The following is a 23,251-nucleotide window of genomic DNA, read 5'->3' on the forward strand; positions in this document are numbered from 1 at the left end:
TTCTTTTCGTCGGGGTTCAGGACTCCTCAGAGCAGAGTACGTTGTTGTCGACTGCAGCTTACAGCAGAGAGAGAACGCGCGCCCCCCAGCTATGTAAGGCTCGGGGTTGGAACGAGAGATCAGCAACGCCTATTCCCAACATGTTCAGAGGTTGAAGAATATTAACATGTCAATGGCCAGTGCTCCCTACAACAGAAATTGAAGAGCACCTAGTAAGTAATACTAAGAGACAAAAAGAAAAGAGAGGAAAAGAAAAGCTACACATGATTTGAAAAGTCGACCGACCAGTTGGTCAAATAGTGGCAGTGCCTGTAAGGGCTTGCATAGACTTTCTACTGTTCGCATGGATCGTCGTCATTATTTATGCAGAGGGCAAATAGAGGTTGTCCAGTAGATAGACCTAGATAAAGGAAATCAGTATGTAGTAGTAGTAGTAGTAGTAGTAATAATAACAAAAATGATATGCTTCTGCTTGACTCATACTGATGTGGGAACATTTGGATACTATCTACCCATCTGTTTCGTCCTTTTCCCTTGCAATTCCGGGCACATTTCACAACATCCCCCGCAGATGGTAGACTATCAGGGCGTGGGTTGTCTAGTGTGCCTCATGCAGCCTCAGATTTTCCGGGCACTCTTTTGACTCATCATATCTCATCTCTCGACTCGCATTCATCCCTAATTGTAACAGGCTTCAACCGGCCCACAATCTGATGTAGCAAAGAGGTGTGGGAACTTCCGGATCCTCTCCACTGCATCCCACAAAATAATGAAGAGATACTAGAAAGGTTATTAAGGAAAGAAGCTGGTGGTATATATACATCGATCACGTGAATATGTCTCAAGCTGATTGCAAACGCCAAAACCTCACCAATACAAAATCCGTTCAGATCATTTAAGAGAAGACAGTGACCGTACAGTTCCGAGGCCGTCTCTATCAATTGTTGTGACTCTCATCAGCAATCGAAAGCCAATAGAGAACGCAGTCCCACTAACATTGATGAGACGTCTTTCCCAAGGATGGTCGAATGCTAACAATGGTACGGTCGGGGTATCAGGAGGAAGAAAAAAAAGAAAAAAGAAAAAGAAAAAGTGGGCGTGAGAAAAGAAAAGACTAAGAAGAAGGAACCACAGGCTGAAAGTCAAGGATTGTAGTGCGAAATGACAAATCCAGCACAGCGGATGTTGACTTAAAATTGGCGGGAATAACCCACGGAGCCGTCGTATGAATACGATGTGGCTTGCGTGATCTGGTCGTGATAGGCCTGGCCGTTCTCTACCGGAGGGGGTGACATATGCAGTGTGCCCTGAGGATCATACGTCGCGCGCATATCTGTAGGTGAGCTGCAAAGCTGGTACGGATTCTGCAACACGCTCAGCTCTTGGGTCGTTATTCTGGGTCGCGACCCAGTGTTCAGCAGTGGCGGGTAGGTGACAGAGTTCTGATGAAGAGACACGAATTGCTGCCCCGCAAAGCCCGCCTGCGATCCGTATGCAGTGTACACGTCTGGTCCAGCGGATAGAAACCCTTGATGTAGGGTTGTGGAGGTCGGTGGGTACGTCGGATTCAAAAATCCAGTAGGGGGCTCGGATTGACCGGCTTCGAAGTTCATTGGCGCCTCCGGCTCGGCTTTGATGCCATTCAGTTGAGGTGAAAAGCTGGTTACTTCCTGTGCGATCGAGCCAGGGTAACTGACTGCTTTCGGGGCAACATCAGCATCTATGTTTGGAAACAGATGTCGTTCTTGCACTAGTGCCAGGACAGGCATGGCAATCTGCTCCATGTGCTTGGCCAGATGAACGGTAAGCTTCTTCCAGCTGCTGCAGACGTTACCGCAGAAGCGGCAGGGTTCCTCCCGCGGGCCCTTGGAGGTATCATGATGGCACTGGTCCACGAGCTCCCACAGCTGCTCAGCTTCTCGCTCACGACTGCTTTCTTCCTGTGTTTCAGCTGCGGGCCCTACTCCTTTCGTCTTCGTCTTCTTGATCTTGGGCTCGGGCATCTTATGCTCTCGGACGAGATGTTGTACGAAATTGTCCTTGCGGTAGCATGTGTGATGGCAATCATGAACGGTGCAAGTCCACCATTCAAGTTTTCTGTGGCGTTCACTCTCATGCCTAACCCAGTCCGCCTTTCGCTTGAACGACTTGGGCTCGTTGCAGTGCGGAAAAGTGCAAGTAAACGGCTGCACGTCTTCGTGGACATGCTTGGTCCAATCGGATGGCTTCTGGAACGTTTTCACCTTGAAACATATGGGGCACTCGAATTCGGCCGGAAGGCGCTTCACAGGCGGCAATGGGACGCCTGGGGGAAACTGCGCGGCTGTTACAGCATTCTCTCCAAGAGCGAGAGGTTCATCATCCACTCCACTGTGCCCGGTGATCTCGAACTGGGTATGTGTAGCTTCGGAGTCATGAGGTTCAGCGCGCGCGGCCAGAATCACGGCTTCACCACCCTGTGCGAAGCAGAATTTACCCGCCGAGCAAGATTTCTTACTGACGGCATGAGTATGGTTCATTTTCTGCTCAACCAACTTCTTGTATCTGCGAACCTGCTCGTTCGCGAGACGGTCGATCAGTGCAGGTTCCAGACGAGGATTCAGCTGTGTGATCTGAGCCTTGAACCCTTCCGTAGTAGGCACAGGCAGACGGGTGGGAACCGGAAAATCCATCACCTGCCCCTTTTCGCCTGTATCATCGTCCTCCTCTTCATCATCTCCAGTCTCAACAGGCCGACTTGACGCCACCTGCTGGAGACCATGATTGTCAGTCGTCAGAGCTTGTGAGTGGCCAATGGTAGGAACGGGCGGGCCTCCGTGACTGGTCATCAAGTCCAATAGACCCGGTGCGGAGGACCGCGGTATCTCACTCCGACTGCGCGTCCGCCCAAACTTGTTCCAGGGATTAGACGTCGAGTGTGGTGAGACGGTACTCAGGGAGTCTCTACCTCCAATAGCTGCCATTTGGCCGGCAATTGCAATGACTGCGCCACCTGTACTAAGGCTGGGAGACTTTGGGCTTCGCGCAAGGCTGAGCTTCCGGTGAGGGAAACTGTCCTTTCTCGAGGGCGGACTTTTGATCTCATTGTTGGTAGTTTGATTTTCAACCAGGGACAGGTCTGACAGCGGCCTCTTTAAAACACTGATCGATGGTTTCCGTGGGAAGAACTTCATCAGGCTACTCCGCCTTGTGTGTTTCTTGCTCGAGTCCTGGCTGATAGACAGATTGGCAAATGAACCTCCCGCACCGATAATACTATTCACTTCGATTTCACTCATAGGTCGCGTACCCCAAGTTGCATAACGGGATACAGCATCAATTTCTCGAGCGCGTCGTTGGTATTCCATCATAGCGGCGCTGGCGGTTGACGGCTGCATCCGAACTGATCTGGGAGTAGAGTCGTGATCCGCGTCCTTCCATGGGTGGGTTGCCAGAAATTGATGCGGTGCCGGCTCTTCGTCCGCGGAGTTGGGTTGATCCTGCACGGGCGAATCTGCAAGGCCATCTCGAGCCCACCTCGCTTCATTGACGCTGACTGCGGGCGATCCCGGATCGCTTGCTTCGACCTCGGAGTCATTGACACTGAGCTCCTCGTCGCTACTCTCGTGTATTAACGCACCGGGTCCAGGGAGGACCGGCCCGTAGGCTCCAAATTGCAGATTGAAGTAGTCCTGCTGAAGCGCAGGGTCCCCGGCACTCCTCGCCCTGCGTCGTGTGCCCGCTGGCACTTTGCGGCCGCGGGTATGAAGGCCGTCGTCTCCATCTTCACTGCCGGCGACGCTTACTGTGGCGGACCATGACCGAATATCCGCGTTCTTCTCCTCAAGCCGTCGCCGTGACTCTACTTCATTGGGACTGAGGATATACGTGTCATCACGTGATGTAGGGGCGACACCGGCTTGGCCAGTGGTGCCATCGGGAAGCCAGGAACCATCGGGCGCACGTGCGATCGCTTGTTCAGATGTCTGCCATGAGGTATTGTGGTCCCCATCCTCTGATTCTCTGCCAGGCGAAAGGTGGGTGGTAGACTGGCTCGGCTGCCGTCGGACGGAAATCGTGTTCCTGACCGGAGAATCTCCGCGCGAGTAGCTTTCGACCGTAACAATTGGACTTCTTGCTCTGGCAGCATCTGACGGAGGATGGACATTGAGGTTGTTGTCTAAGGGAGCCGTGACTATAGTGAGTATCTGCTCCGAATGCGATTGGGATTCATTGTTTCGTCGATTGGTCAAGTCGGGCGCAGGACTCGGATGATTAGTCCGCTCCGGAGTTAGAAGCTGTGAGGTGACCAGGGCTGGCTGAGAGAGGGCTGCCGATTCTGAGTCCACGGATCGTGGCTCATCAGCCACAGCCATGTTGGATGAACTCCCTTCATGTGGCCATGCATCGAGATATGAGTGCAATTCCATATTTATGCTTCCCGGCGGTTGATCGCCGTTTGGGGAAGCTTGGGCACTCAGGTCACTCGAAAAGTCATCAATGGGACTCAAGAAATCAGAATAAGAGGTCGGGTACCCAGCCGTTTCAGCGCCTTGGGCAGTATCGCTGTTCACATTGTGATTGTAAGGAGAGGTCGAGGCCTCACGCAGGTCGTGCTGACCAGGTTCTGGGGTCCATCTGATACCTGAGGATTTGAAAACATCTTGCTCGGGGTCCAGCGGAGCAGAAAGATAGGGATCTGAGAAGTTTGCGTTTGGAAACCCCATGTCGGTCGGGGATTCGCTGCGGACCAGCTGGGGAGATAGCGTCGACATGATTGCGGTGCTAAAATGTACTTTGCAGAGACCTTGCTCGCTTCCAGGCTGATCATAAAGCCAACGAAATCAGAGACGACGCTCTCCGGAAAGCATATTTCTGTGTTTATTGCAAGTCAACTTCAAATGGTTATTCCACGGGCGACGCTGGCAGTAACAGAGTCAAGAGTACCTTATACAACAAGAAATGAGCAGGATCAGGAGTTGCTCTTTATTTAGCAGCAGCAGAGTTACAAAAACAGTCACTTCAATCGATGAAATTGTAGTGCTGTAGGTCAGATAACTAAGTTGCGAGTGTGCTGAGGTCAGCTAAAGCAGGACAGGACTATCAGTCAAGACAACAATGAGGGAAAGCAAAGAATGGATAAAAGTCGAGCAAAGAAGAAGATGTGAGTGGAGTCGTGAGAGGGAAGAAGAATGAAGCTAGAGGGGGCAGAGAGAGTCAAGTCACACTCTGTGCCTGAAAGAGGCTCTGCTCAGCTCAGCTGCCACAGCCGGGGGTTAAAACAGAGGGGTGGTGGAGGGGGCAGTCCGACGGGGAGTAGATTAGGAGGATTACAAAACAGGGGAATAATAATAAGGCAAGAAAGAAAGAAGAGCGCGACTCAGAGGCTAGAGGACTAACATAATCATGATTATAACTAGTTAACTACCTACCTTGGGTACTACCCTGGTTCGTAATATTATTACTCGTTGTTGTAGCCAAACTTCCCTGGTGAGGAAGAAAGCCTCGCAAGTTGCGGCTGAGAAGGGGGGAATTGCTCGACAACTGAGCCACAGCTGGGCTGGCACACGATATCTGCGGCAAATTCCGGAGTAGACAGGTGCAAAACCTCTTCAAGAGATTTATAATTAGCACCTGCATCATATCATGTGGATAGCGACTCGATATAATACGACCTGGGAGCCAAAATTATATTAATGCTGCCGGTCTTTGTACCTGTTTACTCCATTGCGAGAAGACAGATGGCGCCGGCGTTGGGCGTTCGGCGCATCGTCAGCCAGTCAGAGGAAAGCGGGGTTAGATTATCAGCTAAGAGATAAGTGAATATCTTGGGTTTGGTCTCCTGATACTGTGTTGGTGTAGGAGAAGAGAAGGAATATTAATATCAGGCGCAATTTTGAGAATCATGGAAGGATTGGATTAATCATTGTCCTGCGTTGTATCATTTGCACGACGCCCATAATATGCAAATTTGCAGGTACTTGCAAGGGTATGTATATGTACGGTGGAGGGCTACCATCTCGATACGAACTATTTTTTTCTCAAAATAATGTGCACAGTCCCGAAGGTACGAACAGGAAGGTGGCCAGTGATCTTAGGCTCGACCGCTTGAACTGCATCTTGCTGATCAATATTTCATTAAGCGTATTTAGTATCGTATATAATATATAGACTAGACTAAATCCATGGAACAGTTCTCGGTTGCGATCAAGGCTCAAGCGGGAAAACTCCTGGGTGTTCGGAGTATCGCACTTACCCATGGGTTAGCAACATCCTTATTTCCGCCGCTGATGCTCTACCGAGACGGCCAGACATCCCAACAAGGAATAACCTGCAGCAGGAGACAGAGAGATAAACATGAAACTGACCACCATATTGCCGCTCCCCGAAACTGCTAGTGCTACTGCAAAAGCTACGGAGTACCTCTCAATGACTCGATCCTCTACCTAAAAGTGTACGGAGTATCTACCGTCCTATCTATAACCTCAAGGTATGTACTAGTACAAAGGAAGAGCTAGTCGGTCAGTTTTCCCAGCCACAGTTATCTAACCACCAATTCAACACCAATTCAATACAAATCGTTGGCAAGACCAGCCGATTACCTAGACAGGCCGAAGGTATAAAATGTCGCCAGTCAGCCCTGCCGGAGGCTGTGCAATAAATGTGTCTCCATATTTCGCCATCGCCATCGTCCTCCCCTCCAAGCCTCGTTTCACCAGCTTCAAAGAAGAAGAATGTTTCTCATCATGCAATAGACACTGACCAAGCCCCAATCTCGCATTTCATTACATCAGTGGTCATCCAGGAACCCTTCCAGTCGATCGAGCCAATGCTCCCATTGTCAGGCCCTTGATCAACCTACGCATAGACAACTGAAGCCACACACAAGCAGTGAAGTCAAAACAAGCTTTTTATGCCCTGAGACAAGTAGCCAGGCCCATCTTGTCTAGATGTCCCACCATTAATCGGCTTTGAGCCTCTGACATCACGAGGGGTGGCGGTGCTGAGCTCTGAAACGACGACCACTTCCTACTGTATACAGGGCGATACTATGATTCTCTCAACTGAAACGATTAGAGTAGCCCTGGAACTTGACCAGGAGGAAGAGGCAGTGATTTGAATTTACAAATCTGGATGCATCATGAAACCTAATACAGCGTGACAGACAAGGCAGCTTTTCTGAAAATAGTATAAATAAACATTCCCCGTTAAAAGCCATGTATACATCTCCCTGAATAAGAATAACCAAGCTCATAGAACTCATAATAAAAAAAAGGGAAAAAAATAAGGGGCCTGCTGCTCCAAAGACAGTCAGGCATATCTGAATCCACAGAAACAGCGTAGTTACAAAGTTGAGCTAAGACATGAGGGCGGATATACCCGAAATAGGTTAGAAGTGAAGGTAAACAAACAAAATACAGAAATAAAGAAGAGATAGAAATGCATAAGACTCTCCATAAACCAAGAGGCAAGGAAAGTCGGAAAAATTTGGAACAAAATGATAGTCAGGATAAAGGGAATTAAAAGGAAGGAAGGTCGAGGAGAATTAAGCTCCAGAGGACCATAGAGATAATGGTCAAGTGAAGAATAAAGACAGAAATAGAAGAAAAAAATGTAGGATCGCCCCAAGAACAGATTATCAGACACGTAAAAAGATTTCTCTATCCGTAGCATCAGCTCAAATATCTCGAGATGAGCAGTTATCAGTGAGCAGTGACTTCCACTGAGCGGAGCGATCCTCTTGAGCCGCGACGTGGCGAATCCTCTCCGCTGGCCAGTGTTTCAGTTGACTTCTTAGCAAGCTCCTGAAGACGAGCCATCACAACAGGGGAGTCAGAGTACAAGACAATTCCCCTCGAGTACGTGCAAGGACTGGCCTTTTCCTCATCCTCGGCGAAATCCTCGTGTGCAGCCTCTCGGGTAATCTGGGGGAAAGTCCGCAAGATGACATGTCGGCTGGGGTCATTCCCCAAACTGACGTTGCGCTCTTTTGGGGCCCCGTACTCATCCCAGCTGTCATTAGATACAGCTTCGGCATCTGGAGCCGGAAGGCTAGCTATTATCAGTTCTCGTTCGACACGAGCGAGCCTCCAGGTCTCGGCCGCGAGTTTGACGATCTTGCGCACGCCGATGAGCAGGGAATCGAGATGTCGTGGGTCGGCGAAGTGTTTGATAAGATCGATGATTTCATCGACAATCACCGCAGCCACGACGTTGATCGACTGTTTCGCATCCGACGTGGTATACGCCGCCTTTAATGTCTGTTGTCGCCAGAATGCTTCCCGTCTGACGGACTTGCGGCGAATGTCCATCGAAAGCATCTGGAAGAAAGTGTCCGCTTTGTCATATCGCCTGCCCAGAGTGAACAAGAACGGCTGGAAGATCCGGTAGGTCAAAGTTTTCGAGATGACATGCTGTACATATGCCGAACGCAGCTCCCGCGATGCTGGCGTATTATCAAGGAACGACGGTAGCTCCGGAGGAATCTTAGACAAGATGTCCTTGGGAGGATCAATCGGGAGGTACGTGAAATGCTCCTTGGACAAGGAAACGATAAGACGAGAGAGCTGGTCGAAACAATCCAAACTAGATTTTGAGATTCTTATCAGAACAGGTACATTTATAGCGTTACCAACATCTCATCGTGATCATTCTATAGACGAGAACAATAAGAGACAAAGGAAGTGTCATGAGACATGTATATGCGCTGAAAGAACATCGACAAAGGAAAGAAGAGACATAAAAGAGCGTAGAGCTTCAGTCTGGTTGAAAGAAACGAAGAAAGAGTGGTAGAAATGAAGACAAAAAAGAGAGAATATAGACAGAAAGGAGAAATCAATAAACAAAAAGGCAGGCTGGCGCTGATGAGATGGTATCTCAATGCACTAGGTCACTTACAAGAATGAGTCTCCCTTGGTGCTCTTGAGGTCAGTTGCTTCTCCAAGGCTGTGGAGTGTCTTCCTCAGCCTGTCACAATCCTTGCCCAAATTGTCGATTGTGGCGCGCATCCCCTCAACTGCATGTTCTAGCTGCTGCTCCTTGAGCAGGTTATCTTCCTCCAGTTTCTTGTTCTCGCGCTCGCAGTTGGCCAGCTCTTCACACTTGGCGGAAATCCGAGCCTCCAACTCAGTACGTTCATCAGTCCACCGTTGTTCCTTCTGATCCAGCTCCTTCTGCTTTGCATCGAGTGCATCCTTTGTGGAGATTAACTCGGCCTGAGTCGACTCCAACTCCGCAACCTTGGCATCAAGCTCGGTCTTGGTCGACTCCAACGCCGCGACTTTGGAGTCAAGCTCCTCCTTTGTGGAGGCCAGTTCGGCTTCCTTCGATTCTAGTTCAGTAACTTTAGAGTCGAATTCAGACTGCAGGGCGTCATGCTTTTCGTGTAGTTGTTGTTTCTCCTTCTCGTATTCTGTCTTCATCGTCGTTTGCTGGTCGAGTAATTCCTTCTCCCGAGCTGCCAAAGCTTCAGCTGCCGCTTTCTCATCTTCGGCTTTGATTTCCTCAAATAGCTCAGTCAACTCTTGCTTCTGATTTGCAAGAGCTTCCGCCCTCTCCTCCTTCTGACGTTCCAATTCTTGCTCGTGCGCCTCCTGCGCTTCTTTGATGTTCGTCTTCAGAGTAGCGACCTGCCCTTCCAGTTCAGACTTCGTTTGCAAGAGCTCCTGGTTGAACTTTTCCGCCTCCGCCAGGCTCTCTTCAATGTCCTTCCTCTTCTCCTCGAGGTTGCCTAGTTCCATTCTGAGTTCGTTTATGGTGTTCTTCAATTTTGTTGCTTCCTCCGCACTCTCGTTCGCTGCTTTTCTCATCTGATTCTGCAGTGCTTCGATGTAGAAATCCTTGTGCATCAATGCCTGTTCATGCTGAGTTTCCATCTGCTTAAACTCAGCCTCCCGAGCTGCAAGCTTGCTTTTTGTGTTCTTGTACCCATCAAGCAAGCGGTTGATGTCCGGGATAGCCTCTTGGATTCTTTGCAGGAGTTCAAGAGGCTCGTCATGCTGCTCTTGAGGGGGTGAAATTGTTCCCCTGTCATTCACACCGTGCCCATTTGGCAACCCCATATCCCGGATGGCTTGGTAGGCCGACACATAATGAGGATCTATTGAGCCGCGAGGAGTAGGACGCAAATTTGGAGAAGGATGGTGATAGTAAGGAGCATAATGAGGCATGTAACCAGCAGAACTCATCGCAGGCGATTGATAAGCAGTGGCATAGCCAGGAGCGATTGAGGGAGGCACGCTGGGAGCTGGCGGCGGAGGTCCGAATGGCGTAGCGTGAGGCGAGACCGCTGGAGACACGTAAGGACGAGTAAGCGGACTGCTGGCCTTTGCAAGGGGAGAGGCGGGCTTCGAGGAATATCTCTGCACGGGAGACGCTGGGTTCGCCATGGCGGGCGAAGCACCTCTATAGTGAGAAGATGCAGACTGTGGGATAGGCGAGGAGGGCTTTGATGCAGGTGATGCTGTATGAAATGCAGGAGAGGCAGGATGATTTACAGGAGATGCACTATGAAACGCATCCGCCTCTAGGGCAGGAGAGGCAGTCTGGAGAACAGACGAAGACGCCGGTGGTTCGGAAGATGCTGCTACAGGTGCAGGAGATAGCGGCCGCGAGGACGAAGCAGGGTCCGGTGCTGGCGAAACAGCTTGGTCCGCAGGTGGAGTAGGCTCTTGTTGAGGATTTGGGAGATTGACTTCGGCTTCGGCTTCTGGGGAAGGATTGGGCGCTGGGGAAGCAGCATTCGAGTGAGAAGACGCCGCTATGTATTCAGTTTCTGTCAGGGATGGCGATGGTAACGGACAAGCAGCTGCTGCTTCTTGAAACATGGGAGTCTGAGGTGCTGTGACTGGGGTCGGTTCTGGGGGCTCGGCAGCGTCACTTTGGCCACTCAGACCATGGTTAGGCTCTGGATTCGTCTCAACGGCCGCTGTTTCTGTCGGAGGGCCCGATGCCGCTAATTCCTCCAGGATGGACTCGTGAGTCGCTTCAAGAATGTTCTGCACATCGTTCAAAGTCTGCGGCTGACTCGAGATGCCCTCTTGGTCCAGGTTCGTCGATGGCTGAGGGTCTTCCCAATTTTCAGTCACAGCCGAGGCTGTTGCTGCAACAGGCTGAGGGTGCTCCAGTTCTGGTACTTGTTCCGGGGCCTGTCCGTGGTTGGGGCCAGGTTCCGGGAGAGACTGTAGAGGAACGTTTGATTCAAATCCTTGACTTTCAGCAGGTTGAGGTTCGGCTTCAACCTCTGCTTGTAATGGTTGGCCCTCTTGATCCAAAGGAGTTTCACTGTCGATCTCCGGATGTGTCTGTTGGTCTTGCTTCTCGGCAAAAGGGGTTTCAGATGGGTTCTCAGACGTTTCTTGGTTCTTCCCCTTCTTATTCTTCTGCTTGGCCCCAGGTTTGCCTTTGCTCTTCTTGCCCGACCCTGCCATTGTGGTGGAGTGAGGCGTTGGCCGAGTGCTAATTGTAGGAGAAGACGTGTCCCCAGTAGGCTGATTTCTGATGTAGGAACGATAACTGTGTCAGCAGATACTGGATTGGGTTTGCTGCTGCTTCAGAACTGTACATTTGCAAGCGCGCTTCGGCGGGGTCTCAAAATATACACTGACTTGATATGGATACAGAATGCTATAGGTCAGAGTTGATCAATCAGACGGAGGAAGGCGAGTGATCAGATCAAGCGATGATGGAAGTGATGTAAAAATAAGCATGCATTCGGGGAACAGAGTGATGAATTCCTAGGCGCAGTAAAGGCGCGATGTGAGAACAAATAGTTGGGCCACACTAAGACCGTATCACACGGTGTCAGGAGCCTGCTCTGCAAGCAAGCAGACTATTTTGGAAACTGAGCCTGACGCCCACTGCGCTGTGTTGGGAGCAACTGAAATGCGTGGGACAAGATATTAATGAAGGAGAATCCAAAGAGCAGAACAAGCCAGCTAATAACCCTGTCTGGAATCAAGCCCAAAACAGCGCTCTTACACACCAGAAGGATCTCCACCAGCCTCTCTGAGGCTGGACGAGGCAGAAAGCGGACCGAACCTTAGTCCAATACCAATCAGTATCCATGGGTCGTTCGAGTCACACCAGAGTACTGGTAGTTAGGCGATCTCAACGCCCCGGTCTTGGGTGCTAAAGCGGTAATCGTAAGGATGGGTCCGAAGCCGTCGGTTCCCGACCTGCATGGCTGAACGATCTTGGTGAAGTGAAGTGGGTTGGGCATCAAAATGAGACTGCATCTTCCTGGGTGGGAGGATCAATCATGAGCTAGAATGGCAACTCGGAAGGCTGCAACTCGAACCGATTGAAAGTGGCGGGGGGGAAATAAGTTGTCAAAGTTCACACGCAACACACGATCAAGTTGGATTCTGTCCTTGGGTGCTTCATTTTTCCCAGGGTGAAACTGCAGGCATGCGTGCCCTGCAAGTAGCTGCCTGTACTCGAGAGATCAAGAGGCAGGGAAAAGGATGTGGGGTTTCCATGCTAGAGACAACTGGAGGATGGAGTTCGATGACATGTCCCCTTTGATATCCAGACGTTTGAAGCCTCTCTTATTGGTAACAGGGAAGAGCCCAATAACAATGTGCCAGTGGGGAGCAGTGGGGAGCGCCAGTCGAATGTGAGGCAGTTAGTTACTCGTTTAGCATTTCAAAGCAAAGTAGTGACAATCCAGCAGTCTAGTTTACCAGTACCACCTGTAGTGCGGTGTGTATTGCAGAGCAACCATTGTGAGTGTGACAACGCAGAGACCCGCCTTTTTATGTGTATGGAGCAGGATTCAGGTTCGATAACATGGAGCTAGAACAATCCGAAGCATAGCCCCAATAAACTAATTTCACTTCGGCATGTGTTGATGCGTTTGAAATAGCAATCTGCCTTTTTTTTCTTTTTTGGTCGCTTGGACAGCTGAGAGCATATTCAGGCGGTCGAGGTGGCTGGGTTTATATGACCGTTGATTGGAACGACAAAAGAAGACAGAAATACGATTTGAGCCTTGGTTCATCAGTAGTTGGGTATGAGAAGTTATCCTTTACTACATAGTATCCTCTGATTATTCATGCCCAAATACTTTGGGGAGTGTGGTGATGACAACTATCTAGGCTACAGTATCATTACATCCATTCCATGCCAGATAGGTTTAGCTTTAGGGTCCAAGAATAGGACATCAGAGGGCCAACAACAGGAGGCTGGAGGCCAATAGCGGTATTAAGTGACGAGGGCAAACTTCCTGGTTAATTCTGGCTATGCGATTTGACTGAGAATATGCCAATGCATTTCCGCTTGCATCGCAGTTGACTACATAGAGAACATGTCCCAAGAAATAAAAAAAATTTGGTCCCTACGAGGGTCGAACTCGCGACCTTGGCGTTATTAGCACCACGCTCTAACCGACTGAGCTAAAGGACCAGGTTGATGTACCAAGGTATTATTCTTAAATACTATGTTAGCTCTTCAAGAGGAGGGGAGAAAGGAAATGTTAGAATGGCCTTGGCAGAGGAGCGGCCGATCTGACCGAGTTGCTGCGAGTCTGAGGCGACTTGGATATGTCCTGAGGTATGGGCCTTCTCCTAATTACTTCTGCTTGCCTCAAATTCGTGCGATGGGTGAACTTGACGGATCCCAGTGTACGTCCATCCAGATACTGACGGAGATGGAAGGACATCCTTGCGACCATTTTCTTCAATGATAGTGACACTGTAGGCTATTTCGACCCCACTCTAACAGATTGCCTAGTATTATATTCTTTCGAGGGAATATAGGGCCAACAGCTCCGCGGGAGGGATCCTCCTCGGACCGTCGTTGGCACAGAGAAGGTATCGAAATTAACATGGTAATACCAGTCATTGAGTGAAAGATTGCTAAGTTAATCTACTTGAAACCTCTCACAGCGAAGGAGTATTATTCGCATACTCCTGTCTCACCAGTATTCTAGTAGACATTGATCGTCTAGTTTGAATCAGCGAGCTATACGGAGTACTACTCCGTAGGTACAGGAGACTTCGTAGGTTGCGCTAAGCTTAGAAGGTAGAGTCATGTGATGTCCGGCGAGCCGCCCTCGGGCGGCTTTCAACCTCAAATCATCTGGCGACAGCATCACCATCATAAATTGGTATTGCCAATTGTATTTCCGCACAACATGTCTTTCGCCAGACAGTCAGTCGCTTCGGCGCGGCAGCTGCTGCGCAATCAGCAGCCTCGTCGCTTTGCGTCTCATGCCGCTCATGCCGAGCCTGTGAACGAGAGCTTCGGCGTATGTTCGACCTCCCACGACAGAATTCATCCTCGTCACTGACTACAACTCTTTCATCTCTACAGCGCAGCTTCTATGTTACCATCGGTGCATTTGCCTCCGCTTACGTTCTTTACCGCCTGAGCAAGTCCGCTGAGGAATCGGGCTCACAGTCGTGGATCTCCAACCTCATCCAAAAGTGGACTCCTTCGGAGAAGCTGTTTGAGGAGAGGAACGCTATTCACACAGCACTTATGGAGAAGGCCGCTCAGGATCGCCACCTGCTTCAGTCTCAGGGCCCTCGAGCCACTTTCGAATTAAAGCAGCCCGAGTATGTTCATATGAGTTCCCTATGCCCCGCCCAATGTACGAGCTAACGTATGGTTTTCTGCGTTTTCTAGAGTCAACTTCAATACCTCTCCTCCTTACAATGTCCCTGCTGGTTCATCCGTGGACCTGAGTGCTGTTGTTGCTCATTACGAGCAGCAGAACAAGCAGATGGAAGAGGCCCGCGTCGCTCGGATGAAGGACGGCAAAGTTGTGTCTCTATATGACTAGACAAAATTGACTCTTTCTTCAAGATCTTCTTAGAGCAATTCTGGGTAGCGGGCATGACAAGGGGGCGTGTTGTACATATTACTTATTCATCTATGGTAACCCCGTTAACGGTTCATTTTGCCGTTTCATTAACCAGTCTCGCTTTACCGCAGTTTACGATGAAAAGCCAGTCGATATTGCCTGGTAGTTCTTGATTTTATGCCTTTATATATGCCCCATCCCAATGCAGTGATTATGTACTCCTGAGCGTAATCTTCAATATCACTCGACCGACACCTTCCGAGTTGATGTTCACCTGTTCCTCCACATCGAGGTCATAACCATTGACATTTTTCAACACCATCAGGAACTCGTCTACTCCACCTCCCACGCCAAAATAGACCTTCTTCGCCGCTATGAGGGCTTTGCTCCGCTCTTGTTCGGTTTCAGACCGGCGAAGCAAGGCAATCAACGTCTCGGAGAAGGGCTCCAGAGATGCTGGAGAGTATATCGTCTCACTCGCTAAAATCAATGTTTTCCCTTTGCCCTGTCCGTAACTGGAGAACACCAGGTCAACAAAGGCGGAGGACCAGGCACCAGAGATGAACTCGAAGGTGATCTTCTTGTTTGCGAGATCTTTCTGAAAGCTCTCCAGGAGCTCAGGCGTGATGTCTAATTCTTCTTCATCAGGCTGGTCTCTGGGCGAAGTGTCCTCAGCCGAAGGCGGATCCCGATGCATGACTATGTAGTTCCAAGTCAAAAGCAGATTTGGAAGCGTGACTAGGCGGAGGACGGCAGAATTGTAATCTGCAAATGTGAAATGGATTTTGTTCGTCGCTGAGTCCGGTCGACGCAGTGCTTGCGCGAAGAGAGTCAGTGACGGTACCGAAGTGCCAGCACCGAGCTACTTTTTCCATCAGCTTCCATTCGAGCAATGATTGCAAATCGAAGTAGGTTAGTTGGACAAACTACGGACCTCAATAATGTGCTGGTCCTTATCCTGATGGGACAAATCTTCACTAGCAACCAATTTGGCAAGATCCACCGCACACTCCCATGTCTTGAAGCCACCTTCGTAGAAATTGGGCTTAATATCCCCTTCCTCGAGCCCAGAGATAAGCTCCTCATTCTCATGGTCTGCACTGTCCTCGGCCATAAGCTGAGTCCGGATGTCGAAGACTTCTCGGCGTGCAAGCGTAAATGTTCTCTCTTCTCCATGATATGCATTTATTACGAGCTTGTTGTATGATATTTGCGATGGCAATGTAGAGATCTAGAACATGGTTAGATTGAGCATATGTGGTCGAACATGAATTATCCTTCGTCGTCTGCTATTCCTCTCTCCCTATTCATCTCATCCGTTGTCTTCGAGCGCGACCCGTCGGTAGCTACCCAACTTCCCAAGAGTGACTTATAACTTACCCATTCTCCCATATCATGTCTTTGGGGTTCCATTAATCTTCCAGTGAGCTGCTTGCTGGCATCCTCCACAGCATTCATATCTCTCTCATCAATTCCACTTAGATCGTCCTCGTCAATGTCAATGTCATCCCCAGAGAAACCAAAGCTGAACGCTGATGTCATTGCGCGCTTGTAGATTTATTCCTTTGCTGCTTAAGCAAGGAATTCGATCAACCTTGAACAACTTATCCGACTATTGTCTGGGAGAAGCTGATCACAATATGACAACACCTCTATGAATTCTGAATATACCAAATGTACTTGTATTCAGCAGACATTTATGGAAATATTGACGAATTGCCTTCGATTAACAAAAATTGAAGTGACAGCTCCGGCATCTAGTTCTTGATATGATCCAAGAATTCGCTAAGTCGAACTTAAGGAATATTTTGATGACTAAGCATACCTAACATAACTCAATAAATAGTTAACCAACTACTAACGATACAATGGCAATTTATCGCAATCGTAAACCGTAAAGCAAACATGAAGTAAGGTAATCTATTAAGGTTTCTCTATTCGAAAGAAATATCTGTGCTAAATTCTCGGTGGAAGCTGGATAGTCTAGGGCCAGCGCTCAGATCGAAATTCCATTACCATTAACGTGATGGTTGCCTTCGTATGTTGGGCAGAATCTATCATTTCAGCGTTATAGTGTCGTCTATGTCTGAATTCAATAGCAATAATGGAAAGAAAAATTAAGAAGATCCGTTCTCCAACTGCTGGCTAGCGAGAACAGCTTTCTCAAGAGCCTGGAGCGTATCGGCCTTGAGATCCTCGGCATCCTCAACACCGCAACTCATGCGGACGAGGTCATCAAAGACACCAGCAGCCTCGCGCTGATCCTTAGGAATTCCGGCGTGTGTCATGCTTGAAGGCACTTCGCAGAGACTCTCCACGCCACCCAAGCTCTCAGCAAGAGTAAAGACCTTGGTGTATTGACAGAAAAGGTGAGCGGCCTTCTGGCCTCCCTTAATACGGAAGCTCAGCATACCACCACCCATTCCCTGGCGGTGCTGCTTAATAGCAATGGCGCGATGGGGGTGTGAGTCAAGCCCCGGGTAGTTGACAGAGATAACGTGAGGCGACGCCTCGAGAGCCTTGGCGACGACTGTAGCGTTAGCCGTCGCTTCACGGGCGCGCAGATGAAGGGTCTTGAGGCCACGGTGAGCGAGCCAGCAATCGAAAGGAGATGGAACGGCCCCAATGGCATTCTGCAGAAATGTTAGACGATCCTTCAGAGCGTCAGAGTTGAAGGCTGCGACGCCCATGAGAACGTCCTATATCTGGTTAGTAAACCGTCTTGCCCGTAAACGATGCGTCACAACTTACTGAATGACCGTTGATATACTTTGTGACCGAGTGCACGACGATATCGGCTCCGTGATCTAAGGGATTCTGGACATAGGGGCTCATGAAGGTGTTGTCAACCACAACGATGATGCCATGCCGGTGCGCAACAGCAGCTACGTTGCGAATGTCGACCAAGCCAAGTGTGGGGTTGGATGGAGTCTCAATCCAGACCAGTTTGGTCTCGCCGGGGCGGATCAATGCCTCCACATCAACTTCAATGCAAGGCGAGAATGTTACATGAACACCGTGGGCCGAGGCAACCTTTGTAAAGTATCTGTGGGTTCCTCCATAGACATCGGATACCGAGACGACGTGAGAGCCTGCAGCTAGGGACTGGAGGATAGTAGCTGTAGTTGCCGATCCGGATGAGAAGGCCAGTGCATATTTTGCGTGTTCGAGGGCCGCAACAGCTTGCTCAAAGTTATCACTACGAAACATTAGCATCTATTCGTTCGTACGATCGCCTTAACTGTGTCTCGGGGCAGCCACCTACCGATTTGGGTTTGCGCTTCTGGTGTACTCATAGAGACCGACGGGGTTACCAACGCTGGTTTGCGCAAACGTTGTGGAGAGTGAAATCTACGTTGGTGATTAGTTCTTATCCTTCTACATAAGTATCGAAGGATGCAGCGCAATCCATTTGAACTCACAGGAGCAATGACGGCGCCAGTGGTGGGATCATGAGGCGATCCAGCGTGGACAGCTAATGTGCCAAAGCGGCGGTCCTGTGCGCCTTCGCCATTCTGAGCGTGACCGTTGGAAGATGCAGTCATTGTGAACGGTCGACGACGTTGAAGACGATTTGAGGGTTGGTACAATCAGGGAGAGAAAGGAAAGTGGGAGAGAGAAAGAATATAGGAGGGTGAAATTTTAACAATAACCGATTTATTCGATCTAGTTATCAGTCAGAGGAGACGTTATATGAGATCACTTTAAGAGAAGAAATCCAATAGGGTGTCGGTCCAGCGTCCTCGTGTTTATAGGAGTCAGCGATTTGCAATTAATAATAACAGATAAATATTGAACTGGAATGTGCGACGGAGGAACACAGACACATTATTATTGATTACTACAAGTTGAATTATTTTCCCTGCCCTTCGGACTCCGATTTTTGCTTTCCCTTTAAACTCTCTCGGGATTTCTTTTACGTTGCACTTCAAGGCTACAGGGCGGATCTTGTCTCCATCTGAACCAGACGTTCCCGGCACTAACCGAGTATTCGGATTCAATTGATAATCAGATCCAGCACAACGTGGATCTTGCAGATATCACCCAGGTTTGATAGATTATTGGGTAGGTTTGTTGCTTGCTGACAGGCAGATCCATGCAGTGATGTTTCATGCCTACAGATACTAGGTATCTCCATCCTTCAGTCTGAATAATGATCACAATCCACAAATAGTAAGCTGATAGGTAAACTAGCATAAACCCGGTTGATGACAAACAGACCCGAATATGGTAAGCCTACGTGATACATTCTATTTGTACTGCGGAGTACAACTTTACCTGACACTAAGTGCATACAGAGTAGTACAATTTCATTCGGATCAGAATCACGTCATTTCTGGACTTTTGTAGTCATTTTCTGACTATTATCTCATACAATACATTCAGTGTTGTCCTGTCCTCTATTCTAGCAACGCCAATGATAGGAATCATTTGTCGACTCCGTTTCCAACCCATTGTATCATCCGGCGTGTACAAAAATACAACATAGAAAGATATGGGAGTACCCTTACTAATCAACTCTCCCATCACCACCAGGACACGGGTCCCAAACCTGCCATTTGCATCGAACCCTGAATCTCACAATTAGCCAAATTAACGTTCCGTCTGAAATCGAAACGCATGGCCACATACTATGATGGAGTAGGGGGGCTTTCGTTCAATGGTTGTGCCGTCTCCTAGATCTGGGGCATTAGGAATCTGATCATGCCATTCCTCCATCTCAACTCTGAAACGGACAATTTCTCCTATGTCGAAGTAGAAGGTTGAGCCATCTTCATTTTCCCAAACCCACACCTGATCGGCAATGTCACTGTTTCTTGGTGAGCCAGTATGCACCTGCGACAGTCTGGAGAAAGACGGTTGCTTACAATCGAGCGCCATCCAACAGAAGATCCGGGGGAATGAGAATATCATTGAAAAATTCTACACCAACTGCTTTTGTATTAGCATGAGCATGGTGACCGCGAGCTTGAAGCAGTTGCATACTCTTAATCCCCTGTTGAGTAGCACTAGAGATCTTGCCGAGTAGGATTTCTCCTTTGAACGGCCGGAAGACGATGAGCCGGAATTTCACTACAGAGAATCAGTAAAGCAATTATCTTCAGCTGAAAAATTATTCCAGACATACCGTTTACGTTGACCAAACCTGTGCCATGGCCTATTAATCCATCCGACGATTCTAACAAGTCATAGAATCCAATGCAAAGGCCAATTTTTTGAATGACCTGCACACGCGAACCATGTCAGTCAAAGCGACTGCCACATCGATCAGGATGACTTCACCGTACTTTATTTGCATACTTTTCGTTGATATTGTCCTCGATTGCGACAGCGCTGTACTTGGAGAAGTCTTCTGGAGAGATCTGGATAAGATCTGAGATGGTTGTCTGCCTCGCTGCAGTCAGCTTGTGTATCCAGGACAAGTTGAACTGTATTTGATCAAGGACGTCTCTCAACTGACAAGAATGAACATTTTCGAATATGTTACAGGGGAACGAGGTATCGCATGAGCACCGATCACGATATGTAGTTTCTATTTCCACACAGTCGCAGAGAGGATTAGCGGCAAGACAAAACTTGCATTCTAACAATGCAGGACGCTGAGACCGCCCCTTCTAAATTATGTTTCCAGTAATCACAGACTCATAACATCATAGAAGTGTATTTGAATATGTAGCAAGAGAAGTTCAAAAGTCAATCGCGAAATGCCTGGACCAATCGCATGTTGCGGATCCGGCCTGGTTGCTCTTAATTTTTTTCCTCCTCCACTTGATAGCCAGAAGTTAGCACGTGACTTCTCCACTTTACAGTAAGGGCAATGACAGTTCGGGTCTCGGAACGGAACAACAACTTTAGAGCTTTGGTCCTAAAGAAGAGATCAGAAGTAATCGGAGGTTTTCTCAGGTCTCTGGGATGGTGTGAGAGGATGGCATCGATGCTGTCACTCATTCGAGGGCTTGCAGAGATCTTCCCACAATGAGCTCCCAGGGATTCTCATTTCCTCCCCCTCCTCCTCCCCCTCCTCAGCAACAGCAGCCACCTCAGTCAACTATTCCGTCTGGGCCTCCACAGTACGGGTACGGTTCTTATGGTCAGCGAGGTGGACGAGGCGCCGGAGGGCACAACAGAGGTCGTGGCAGAGGGTTTGGGAATAGAGGGGGTCAGGGAGGCTCCTTTGTTACCCACCATGCCAACCATACCCCGACCTATTCCTCTACGCCGTCATCTTTCGGTTACGGGTCGATAAATTATACCGGCTTTACGCCTCAATCTCAGCCTACTGGCTCTTGCAATAATCCATCACCACATATAGCGTCTTTAGGGTCGCCAAGTTTCCAACACCAGTCCAATACATCTTCGTACGCATCCCCTCAACGCTTTTCGCAGCCGCCAGTCGTTCTCGGATCTCCATATCAGCCCCAACCTAGCTATGATACAGCTTACGCCCCCTCAAATGCACAGTCAAGTCTTCCGTACCCTCCTGTCATGCACTCGAGTCAACATACTCCTCAACCTGTACAAGCGCCGATGATGAGTCCTCCAATGCGTTGGGGTTTTGAAGCGTCACCACCTACAGGAACCTTTGCTAGTCCTCGGCGTAGCAATCAATGGACGCCGCGGCAATCTAGCACACACCAGAATCAATCTTCCTCTAATGGAAACTCAATGAAACACGGCGGAAAACGGGATCATGCATCGGCATTTGGAGGAAAACCGCCAACGGTTGCACCTTCCGTTCCTGCACCGCCTCCGGTCCCAAGCTTCGGCAACCCTCTGCCTGTGAAACCTCCTCCGGCAGTTGATGCTGCAAATCCAAGAAAAAAGAAAAGAAAACACAACCAGTTAGGGCTTACACCCAAAACCGAGGATCATGAATCGAGTGAGGAGGACGACGTGGATGAAGAATCCAGGTTGGCGCCTGCGGCTGCCAGTGCTATAGTGCCGTTGCGATTCACCTATAAAGGACGGACGTCCACACTTCAGTCACCCACAGACATTGCCGCATGGATTGAGGAACGGAAGAAACGATTTCCGACGCAAGCAAAGGCTGAAGAGAAGAGGAAGGCTATGCAGGAGGCCAAGAAGGCCCGTGAAGAAGCTTTGAACAAGAAAAGGATTGAGAGACAGGAGCAAAGACGAGCCCAGAAGGTCGCCAATGATAGACCAGAGAGCGTCATTGATCCGGCGGATGCGGCCGCAAAGGCGAAACGAAAGGCTGATAAGCTTCAACGCAAGTTGCTAAAGGAGCAGGAACGGGTAGCCAAAGCGGAGGCGGATGCCGAGCGGGCTCGGCTCGAAGTTGAAAGGCTGCAGAAGGTGGCCATGGAGGCGAGAAGAGGGTCAGAGTCTGCAACGCAGAAAACTGAAATTCAACCTTCCGTCGCTGCAGAAAAGCCGGACCCAGAATCTGGTCAGAAAGTGGAGATGGTCGGCTCCAAGGACAACAACTCGGAGGCTGTGGCTGTCCCTACCGAGAGTTCTATCGCATCCATGGCCCATGGGACAGTGGTAACAAAGATTGAACCCGGTGACTCGGTAGAGAGTCGAAACGAGGAATCCGCCGCATCATCTTTCGACGATTCGGACAGCAGTGACTGGACGTCATCAAGTGGATCTGACATCTCTTCGGATTCCGACGAGAGCGACGATGATTCGGCCCCTGAGGAAGTGTCTTCGCGCCGTGAGGGGCCAGAGCGGGTAGCACCACCGCCTCGAGTCAATAAGAAGAAAGTGTGTCGCCATTTCGCGCGCAATAGGCGCTGCTTACACGGGGAGAAGTGCCATTTTCTACACGAGTTGCCGGAAAGAGGCCCCAAAACAAAGTCGGTGGAGAAAAAAGGACGGAGGGGACTCTTCCAAGCTGTAAGTATTCTTGGTCTTTAGCAAAGAAGGAAGACGGCATTCTTTTGGCTATTCAAAGGTTAACACGCAACTTTCTAGCTGCTCGAGCGCCAAAAAGAGGACGAAGATCGGAGAGCCATGGAAGTGATTGTATGGCTGGGAGAAAACGGATTTCTGGAAGCCCCAGAGGCCGAGGAAAGGGCGTCTGGACACTCTCATAGCGATGGGAACAAAGATGAGAGCCGGGACTCTCAGGAGACGAAAGACACAGTTGCTGCTGTCTAGGTGCTGCAAAGTCACGTTCTATATAACATCAGCGTCTTGTACATAAACTCTATATCCGAATTAGCTTCAAAACCAAATAGAGCCTCGAGCCTTTCCGCCTGGGCAATGAGACGGTCGGAGCAGAGGACGATAGACCTGAAAGTTGATCGAATTGAAGTCTACCACCGACTATTTCATGGCCCCCAGGAGAAAATTTCCCTCTTAGAAGGACGTCTAGGTTACCATATCGCGAATGTCCCTGGTTGGAAGTCGTATTGAAAGTCATAATACGGAAAGCCTCATACCGGTACCGTAAGTTACTTAACCTGGTACTTTTATCTTAACCGACCCCCTTCAACA

General features: G+C 49.4%; 7 protein-coding genes and 1 non-coding gene across 8 annotated transcripts; 2 read left to right on the plus strand and 6 right to left on the minus strand.

Moving 5' to 3' along the window:
• Positions 1-424: 424 nt before the first annotated feature.
• On the minus strand, positions 425-5,404 carry AFUA_8G04300 (putative C2H2 finger domain protein). The gene is made up of 2 exons (XM_742144.2): positions 4,927-5,404; positions 425-4,854 (listed from the first exon to the last, which is right to left on the minus strand). The coding sequence occupies exon 2, from the start codon at positions 4,752-4,754 to the stop codon at positions 1,191-1,193; it is 3,564 nt and encodes a 1,187-aa protein (XP_747237.1). The 5' UTR covers positions 4,755-4,854; positions 4,927-5,404; the 3' UTR covers positions 425-1,190.
• A 1,861-nt stretch (positions 5,405-7,265) lies between these two features.
• AFUA_8G04310 (uncharacterized protein) lies at positions 7,266-13,045 on the minus strand. Its single transcript, XM_077805300.1, has 2 exons — positions 8,878-13,045; positions 7,266-8,565 (listed from the first exon to the last, which is right to left on the minus strand). Exons 1-2 carry the CDS (start codon positions 11,406-11,408, stop codon positions 7,683-7,685), a joined length of 3,414 nt encoding a protein of 1,137 aa, XP_077661428.1. The 5' UTR covers positions 11,409-13,045; the 3' UTR covers positions 7,266-7,682.
• A 264-nt stretch (positions 13,046-13,309) lies between these two features.
• Positions 13,310-13,383, minus strand: tI(AAU)7. Its single transcript has one exon. It is a non-coding gene (tRNA).
• Positions 13,384-14,014: 631 nt separating this feature from the next.
• On the plus strand, positions 14,015-14,764 carry AFUA_8G04320 (putative NADH-ubiquinone oxidoreductase 178 kDa subunit; the record flags this gene model as incomplete). The annotated part of the gene is made up of 3 exons (XM_742146.1): positions 14,015-14,227; positions 14,293-14,537; positions 14,608-14,764. The coding sequence occupies 3 exons, from the start codon at positions 14,015-14,017 to the stop codon at positions 14,762-14,764; spliced, it is 615 nt and encodes a 204-aa protein (XP_747239.1).
• Positions 14,765-14,996: 232 nt separating this feature from the next.
• AFUA_8G04330 (protein-histidine N-methyltransferase) lies at positions 14,997-16,551 on the minus strand (the record flags this gene model as incomplete). Its single annotated transcript, XM_742147.2, has 3 exons — positions 16,166-16,551; positions 15,720-16,016; positions 14,997-15,647 (listed from the first exon to the last, which is right to left on the minus strand). Exons 1-3 carry the CDS (start codon positions 16,325-16,327, stop codon positions 14,997-14,999), a joined length of 1,110 nt encoding a protein of 369 aa, XP_747240.1. The 5' UTR covers positions 16,328-16,551.
• A 129-nt stretch (positions 16,552-16,680) lies between these two features.
• AFUA_8G04340 (cystathionine gamma-lyase CYS3) lies at positions 16,681-18,671 on the minus strand. The gene is made up of 4 exons (XM_742148.2): positions 18,208-18,671; positions 18,051-18,136; positions 17,537-17,984; positions 16,681-17,484 (listed from the first exon to the last, which is right to left on the minus strand). Exons 1-4 carry the CDS (start codon positions 18,328-18,330, stop codon positions 16,903-16,905), a joined length of 1,239 nt encoding a protein of 412 aa, XP_747241.1. The 5' UTR covers positions 18,331-18,671; the 3' UTR covers positions 16,681-16,902.
• A 418-nt stretch (positions 18,672-19,089) lies between these two features.
• On the minus strand, positions 19,090-20,523 carry AFUA_8G04350 (DNA-directed RNA polymerase III subunit RPC25). Its single transcript, XM_077805301.1, has 6 exons — positions 20,247-20,523; positions 20,074-20,172; positions 19,914-20,010; positions 19,772-19,858; positions 19,654-19,717; positions 19,090-19,595 (listed from the first exon to the last, which is right to left on the minus strand). Exons 1-6 carry the CDS (start codon positions 20,256-20,258, stop codon positions 19,379-19,381), a joined length of 576 nt encoding a protein of 191 aa, XP_077661429.1. The 5' UTR covers positions 20,259-20,523; the 3' UTR covers positions 19,090-19,378.
• Positions 20,524-20,607: 84 nt separating this feature from the next.
• AFUA_8G04360 (CCCH zinc finger protein) lies at positions 20,608-23,178 on the plus strand. Its single transcript, XM_742150.2, has 2 exons — positions 20,608-22,648; positions 22,727-23,178. The coding sequence occupies exons 1-2, from the start codon at positions 20,762-20,764 to the stop codon at positions 22,910-22,912; spliced, it is 2,073 nt and encodes a 690-aa protein (XP_747243.1). The 5' UTR covers positions 20,608-20,761; the 3' UTR covers positions 22,913-23,178.
• Positions 23,179-23,251: the final 73 nt, after the last annotated feature.

Source organism: Aspergillus fumigatus, chromosome 8 (assembly GCF_000002655.1).
Source record: "Aspergillus fumigatus Af293 chromosome 8, whole genome shotgun sequence".
NCBI classification, from domain to species: domain Eukaryota; kingdom Fungi; phylum Ascomycota; class Eurotiomycetes; order Eurotiales; family Aspergillaceae; genus Aspergillus; species Aspergillus fumigatus.

What these genes read in the sequence shown, in the direction of transcription:
- AFUA_8G04300 (XM_742144.2), bottom strand. Translation starts at nt 4,754, where the DNA reads ATGTCGACGCTATCTCCCCAGCTGGTCCGCAGCGAATCCCCGACCGAC.
- AFUA_8G04310 (XM_077805300.1), bottom strand. Translation starts at nt 11,408, where the DNA reads ATGGCAGGGTCGGGCAAGAAGAGCAAAGGCAAACCTGGGGCCAAGCAG. An exon ending in ACCAAGGGAGACTCATTCTT is followed by an intron (nt 8,566 to 8,877) that starts GTAAGTGACCTA and finishes CTCAAAATCTAG; the next exon opens with TTTGGATTGTTTCGACCAGC.
- AFUA_8G04340 (XM_742148.2), bottom strand. Translation starts at nt 18,330, where the DNA reads ATGACTGCATCTTCCAACGGTCACGCTCAGAATGGCGAAGGCGCACAG. An exon ending in CTGGCGCCGTCATTGCTCCT is followed by an intron (nt 18,137 to 18,207) that starts GTGAGTTCAAAT and finishes TCACCAACGTAG; the next exon opens with ATTTCACTCTCCACAACGTT. An exon ending in AGTATATCAACGGTCATTCA is followed by an intron (nt 17,485 to 17,536) that starts GTAAGTTGTGAC and finishes AACCAGATATAG; the next exon opens with GACGTTCTCATGGGCGTCGC.
- AFUA_8G04350 (XM_077805301.1), bottom strand. An exon ending in AGGTTTGGTCAACGTAAACG is followed by an intron (nt 19,859 to 19,913) that starts GTATGTCTGGAA and finishes GATTCTCTGTAG; the next exon opens with TGAAATTCCGGCTCATCGTC. An exon ending in TACTCAACAGGGGATTAAGA is followed by an intron (nt 19,718 to 19,771) that starts GTATGCAACTGC and finishes ATACAAAAGCAG; the next exon opens with TTGGTGTAGAATTTTTCAAT.
- AFUA_8G04360 (XM_742150.2), top strand. Translation starts at nt 20,762, where the DNA reads ATGAGCTCCCAGGGATTCTCATTTCCTCCCCCTCCTCCTCCCCCTCCT. An exon ending in GGAGGGGACTCTTCCAAGCT is followed by an intron (nt 22,649 to 22,726) that starts GTAAGTATTCTT and finishes GCAACTTTCTAG; the next exon opens with CTGCTCGAGCGCCAAAAAGA.